The 6,903-nt window shown below is 40.9% G+C and overlaps 1 protein-coding gene across 2 annotated transcripts; it reads left to right on the forward strand.

The window, feature by feature from the left end:
* Positions 1-2,689: 2,689 nt before the first annotated feature.
* On the forward strand, positions 2,690-5,923 carry LOC136763441 (platelet-activating factor receptor). Of its 2 annotated transcripts, none has more exons than XM_066717465.1 (2): positions 2,690-2,761; positions 4,019-5,923. In XM_066717465.1, the coding sequence occupies exons 1-2, from the start codon at positions 2,756-2,758 to the stop codon at positions 5,081-5,083; spliced, it is 1,071 nt and encodes a 356-aa protein (XP_066573562.1). In that variant the 5' UTR covers positions 2,690-2,755; the 3' UTR covers positions 5,084-5,923. The 2 variants fall into 2 exon arrangements, with proteins under 2 accessions (XP_066573562.1, XP_066573563.1); XM_066717466.1 differs by having other exon boundaries at positions 2,703-2,840.
* Positions 5,924-6,903: the final 980 nt, after the last annotated feature.

Genomic DNA, 6,903 nt, shown 5'->3' on the forward strand with positions numbered 1-6,903 from the left:
TTCTTTTGTAAAAACCTCTGTGAAATACTAATTTAGAACATTTGCCACATCTTGTTCATTTTCCAAGATACTTCCATTTTATCTGTTTCACTTCCTCCTTTATTGTCCTCTTGCTGTTGTAATATTGAAAAAATCTCTCTGCATTAGTTTTAGCTCCAAGAGCTTTGTTTCTTTATATTTCCTTCCTTGCTTTCCTGATCCCTTTCTTAAGGTCTCTTTGCAGTTCAACATATTCTTTGTATTTTGTTTTATCTCCATCCCTTTTGTATGCGCTATACAACATTTTCTTTCTCTTGATATTCTTTTGTATATTTATATTAAACCGTTTTGGCCAATGTTTTTTGGTCCTCAATTTGCTAAGTTTTGGTACAAATTTCTCCTGAGCCTCAAGCAGTATATTCTTAAAATATAACCATCCATTTTCGACTGAATCTGTATCCAGTGTGGTCCAGTCTACCTCTTCTAAGTGCCGTCTCATACCTTCAAGGTTTGCTTTTCTGAAATTGTAGACCATTGTCTTGGTCCTTGTTTTTTGAAAGAATGCCTCAAAGCTAACCATATTGTGATCGCAGTTTGCCACTGGTTCTCTAACTAGTGTCCCTCTGACTCTGTCTTGGTCATTTGAAATGCATGCGCTCTCCCTGGTTGATTCCCTGACAAATTGAGTTAGAAAGCAGTCATTTACCATCTCAACTATTTCTATTTCTGCTTCTGTCGTCCCAACTGGCCTTTCCCAGTCTATGTTTGGGAAATTGAAATCCCCCATTATAACAGCCACATCCTTGCTACATGCAGTCCTGATTACACTGTACAATGCAACATCTTTCTCAATATCTGAGTTGGGTGGCCTGTAACACATTCCTACCACTAATCCTCCACATCTTTTATTCATGTCTTGAATGAGAGGTTTAGTTGACGTTTGCTGCACACGTTTCCTGGCTGATGTCTGTCTCCTCCTGACACAAATACAGTATGCTGAGGAAAAAGAGAAATAATCAGCAGACACTGATTTCCCACTGATTATACTAATCCTCCAGGGCTGGTAGAGACGGTGTGTCCCCACTGCAGTCAGCTGGGTCCGAGGCAGAGAGTAGTGCAGGATTGGTGGCACTGCTCAGCCAGGTCCAGAGGCTGACACAGGTAGGGTGGCCCCCGTGCTGCCAAGCCTTAGAGACCTCCACTCGCTACAACTTCAACTGGACATTGGTGGATAAGAGACTTTTGCTTATTTTTGCACTGCATTCCTGGGACTTGGACTCTGGGGGGCCAGTACAGGCTTAGCTTTTAGTTTAGTTTTATTGGGGTACTTTTTATGAGTAGTTTGTGTTTTTATTGCCTGTCTTTTAAAATATTTGTCTTGTGTTCCTTTTTTGTGGTCATGATTACTAGTGCAATTGCCCTGTATTAATGGCAGTTTTAGTTAAGTGTTTTATTGTTAGTAATAATGCCTCCAGCCGGCGGACTTCGTGCCTCGCCCGATAGCCACTGATAATTAATAAATTATTTTTGCAAATCCAAGCAGTGACTCTGGTGTGTACGTTGGGATCTTGCCAAGGTCTGTGTGGGGAGAGAGGGAAATAGTGAGACCCCCTCCTCACTTGAATGAAATTGGGGTGGTGTGGTCATGTGACGGTGGCAATTGTTCCCCTCTTTGTCATCGTCACAGTAGCCCAGTTGAAATGTTATATTGTTCTAATGTTGCCAAGTTAACTTCATATTATATGTTCACTCACTGAAATAGGATCCAAGGTTTGCAGGACAGTTGTGTTTTGCTTTAAAAAAAAAAAAAACACTGGTGAAAGAGACCAGGTGAAGCCTTCTTCAATTGAGAAGTCTTAGCACAAGACTACTGGACAATCTGGTAAAAAAAAAAACACCAGGAATTCACCATGAAATTGATTATATTATTGCTAGAATCTATTTATGAAATGGATATTATTTACCTTAATTAGTTATTTATGACAACATGATGGCACAGTGGTTAGTGCTGCTGACTCATTGTGTGGGACTGTGGTTTGAGTTCTGCCTTGGGTGTCTGCCTGTGGGGAGCTTGTATGTTCTTCGTGTGTATGTGTATATGCTGCCCTGTGGTGGATGGGCATCTGGAATAATGTCTTGCAAGTAAGTTAATTGAAGAAGCTAATTGTCTACTTTTTCCCTGGAATGGTAATACAGCCAAGCAGATACATTTCTCTGCATCCAAACAAAAACAGCAGATTAATGTACACCCTGCCTGGTATGTAGCTGATCTAAATCCCCATTAAAAATAACCAGTTAGAATTGCCTGCCTGTGACTGAATAACATTTTCTTTGTTCAGTTTCCCTTTGTTTTGTTTTGTTTTTGTTATTCATTTTATTTTACATGCTAATATACTTTGTAACTAAGCATTCCCTGAGACTGAAGTAGGTCATTCCGGATACATAAAGAATTTTGCTCCTGTAGCATTTCATCATAGCAAAAGTCACTGCATTGCTTTCTGTAGGTAAGGGACTTTCTGTAGATTATTGGAGCTATGTAATGTGCAGGAACTCTTGGAGGTGTGCCTTCTTTAGCTATACAAATTTGATAAATAGACAGAAGTCCTCGGGGCGTTTTTAATTGTCTCATAAACCCCTTTCGACTTTGAACTAGAACTTATCTCATTTGATTGCAGTTCAGCAGCTGTTGATGGTGATGGTGGGAGGGGACAGCAGCGCTGGAGCTCATTGTGCGCCGGCGGAGCGCAGAGACGGTGCGCCACTGACGGGACAGAGGATGCCAGTGAGTCGCTTTTCATTTCAGGGACACACCACACCAACACGACACTGACCAAGAGACCAGCTGTCCTTACTGTCGAGAGGTAGAGGCGCGCTAATCTAATTGCAGTAGACTGAAAAGTGCAGAGCAATGCGCGCTGTCTGCTGTAAGGGGAACTATTCTATATTTGGTGACTCGGGTGGGGAGTGTATGGATGATGTGTATGTGTGGTATGTACTTTCATTTATTGGATGTGTGTTTTTTATTTCGTTTGTTTTGTATTAGTAATGAGCTAAAACTATTCACTATAAATAACATTTTATTTTCTTGCATGGATTAGTTGGGTGTGCCCTGCGGTTTATTTGTAGTTTGTTTTATTACAGTTTTAAGTGCTACTTTTATCCTCAATAAATAGTTCGTTTAAAAGCCTGTCATACTATTTAATGATGAATCGATGGTAGCCCCTTAAATTATGTAATACAACTTTGTTAAATTAGGGTAATCATCATGTTTTGTAGTTAGCATAAACTCTAAATAGCAGAATACACGTTTAGCATCTGACGTTTAGTTTGGCTTAACGCCAAAAGAAACTTGAAAACTTGCCAGTTAGTTTTATCATGGACAGTGAGATTCCAGCCAACTCACATGGGTTTATAGGCTTCTTAAAACGCCACCCACCACTGTCTTTAGGGAAGTCAGCAGCAACTAGATTTGCTTATGCCAGAATTTTTAATAGAGGGAATGTGAGTAATATTTCGACCTTGTTTATGTTAGATTCTGGGTTGAACCACCAAAGCAACGGATTGTTAATTTTAAATTTTGTGAAATAGGCCTAAACATGTTCAATGAATGTACAATGATATACATATTCAGGTGTACATAGTGAAAATATGAAATGTGTAGTTTCATGTGTAGAGGACAACAAACATGGAGGAACAGGGCTTGAAATGACTGATAAGGCCAGCATGTATGAGGGAAATTATGTATAGGCCACTAACTAACATATTCCAATTAACACTTAGAACAGGAGATGTGCCAACGAATTGGAAAACTGAAAATGTCTTTTTAATTTTTGAACATGCAACTGCAGCTGTAGATCATGTGAAAGCATATGATTTGATATACTTAGATTTTCAAAAGCTTTTGATAAGATTCCACACCAAAGAGGATCTTAATTTTGAGTGCAGTGCTCAGAAATAAGTAGTGTTATATAGTGATCTTTCCTCAGCTGTATAAAACTGTTTCGAAATGTATTTTATAACACTACTTTTTTTTTTTAAGGAACTATACATTTTCTCAAGAGACATGCCTTGCAACTTCTCTAACGCTACAAATGGGACAGGTCTGGTGGACTCCCCATTCAGGTACATCCTCTTCCCAGTCGTTTACAGCCTGGTTTTTGTTGTGGGGCTGATTGCCAACTGCTATGTCCTCTGGGTTTTCAAGCAGATGTTTAAAAGCGAAGGCGTGAACGAAATCAAGATTTACATGATCAACCTGGTCGTGGCGGACTTGCTGTTTGTTGCTGCCCTGCCGTTGTGGATTGTCTATTACATTAAGGAAGGGAACTGGTTATTCCCGGGCTTCCTGTGCAACATTTCGGGCTCCTTGTTCTTCATCAATGGATACTGCTCAGTCTCCTTCCTAGGAGTCATCAGCTTCAACCGCTGCAGGGCCGTGACGAAGCCATTGGAGACTGTCAAGTCTACTGAGAACAAACGAGGCATAGTGGTGTCAGCCACCATCTGGATCCTAACCCTGGCGTCTGCATTCCCTTCTCTTTTCGATGACCACCTCAACAGTGATGGCGAGTTATGCCGCTGTTTTGAGGGCTACCACTACCAAGATGAGTCAGCAAAGAAAAAAGTGGCCGTCCTCAATTTCGTGGTAATTGGCATGTTCTTCTGCGTTTTCCTCCTGGTGGTGGTCTGCAACCTCCTCATCATCCGCACTCTGCTCTCCCAGACGGTGAAACAGCAGGGAAGCCGGAAGAGAGGGGTCAAGCAGAGAGCCTTGTGGATGGTGTGCGCGGTGCTGGTGGTCTTTGTCGTCTGCTTCATCCCCCACCACATCGTCCAGGGGCCCTGGACACTGGCTGTCCTGTGGGGCAATGATAAGGCCCTCAATGATGCACACCAGATTACTCTTTGTCTGATGGGCCTCAACTGCATCCTAGACCCCATTGTCTACTGCTTTGCCACCAGGAAATTCCAAAGCTACTTCTTGTCCCGGCTGAAGATATTAAATGGCAGCCGCAAGTGCTCCAGGTACACGTCAGGAGTAGATGGAGTAGCAATCCAAAAGCTAGCTGAGGAACAACTTAAGCCACCTCAGTCACTGGCATAGATTTAACTAGTGATGGTAGGGACATGTCCCTAACAATGTCAAAACACTTCTGAATTGTCCCTGCCAATCATTTTGATGAAGCTGAAACACATGAGCGGCTCATTCATATGGGCAGGTGGGGCAGAGCCCCACTAAAAAATGCATCCACCCCAAAACATAGTTCTTCCACATAAACTCATTATTCAAATCAATACATCATAAATGACTTTGTAATAAATATTCTCCAATTTCTGTACAATCAATTAATCAAATTACACAACAAGTGTCGATATTTCAGAGATTCGGTCTCAGTCCAGGTATTGTGCAACATTTGTGCAGCAGGTTTATTATGGTGCCTTGTGGTCAAATATGGGAACTGCAGGAAGCGCCAATAGAGATTCACTGGCCGAGTGTCTGCCCCTCACACTCCAAAACTCTGAGCTCTGTACTGCTCTCTTTGTGACAGTCTGCACAGTTAGGTGGCTGTAAAGATGGTGATCAGTGCAACTGCACTACTATGTGTAACTGTTGAGTTTCTTTAAAAAAAACTACATTTGAACAACTACAATTACAAGACAAGTTGGTAATTAAGCAGTTTGGCCCCAACAGACCAGACATTAACATTACTCAATAAACAAAGGACAAGGGGAAAACATATACATGTATGACAAGAAAACTCGACTGTGGATGCTCTGTGTTTTGGGGTGCAATCAGCAGACAAGAAAACTTCCATAAATTCCATAATGCAGGGACCAAGCAGTATCTGTGTTGTTTTATTGAGGCACAAAAGTGTATGAAGACTCAGAGTGAAAGGTAATTCTCTGGGTTTAAAATAAAAATAAAAATCAAGTAATTCTTAAAGGGTGTAAAATCATCACTGCACGTTTCAAGTGTTGCCAAAAATGCATAAGAAATCATCCACATAAACAGTGTGATGTTTTTTTCTATGAAAGGGAAAGATCATGTAAGATATTGCTATCAGTAATCAGATTGAGGTTTATGGAAAATGACTGCTGTAGGTATATTTCATTGTACTGTTTTGCAGCATAAACCCATGGCTGTGCCAAAGATAAGTGTGATTTAGCTAAATCACTCAAAGGTATGCTAGCAGGATCCACAAAACCAAGGTAAAATGAGAACAGGAACACCATAATAAATGCATTTTATAAAGATGCATTTGTTTCACCTGTACACATTTTCTTTTGAAATGAAGCCTGCACTACTTCAAAAGTCATTTTGTAGCACTGTCAAAGGAAGGTACAGTCTCCAATTGCATGTAGTCTATTTCAAGTCAATGTATCTGAACATATGCATTTAAATGAAGTAATTGGATCAAGGTTCATACAGTGAGGGAAAAAAGTATTTGATCCCCTGCTGATTTTGTACGTTTGCCCACTGACAAAGAAATGATCAGTCTATAATTTTAATGGTAGGTGTATTTTAACAGTGAGAGACAGAATAACAACAAAAAAATCCAGAAAAACGCATTTCAAAAAAGTTATACATTGATTTGCATGTTAATGAGGGAAATAAGTATTTGACCCCTTCGACTTAGTACTTGGTGGCAAAACCCTTGTTGGCAATCACAGAGGTCAGACGTTTCTTGTAGTTGGCCACCAGGTTTGCACACATCTCAGGAGGGATTTTGTCCCACTCCTCTTTGCAGATCCTCTCCAAGTCATTAAGGTTTCGAGGCTGACGTTTGGCAACTCAAACCTTCAGCTCCCTCCACAGATTTTCTATGGGATTAAGGTCTGGAGACTGGCTAGGCCACTCCAGGACCTTAATGTGCTTCTTCTTGAGCCACTCCTTTGTTGCCTTGGCTGTGTGTTTTGGGTCAT

Source organism: Amia ocellicauda, chromosome 11 (genome assembly GCF_036373705.1).
Source record: "Amia ocellicauda isolate fAmiCal2 chromosome 11, fAmiCal2.hap1, whole genome shotgun sequence".
Classification (NCBI taxonomy): domain Eukaryota; kingdom Metazoa; phylum Chordata; class Actinopteri; order Amiiformes; family Amiidae; genus Amia; species Amia ocellicauda.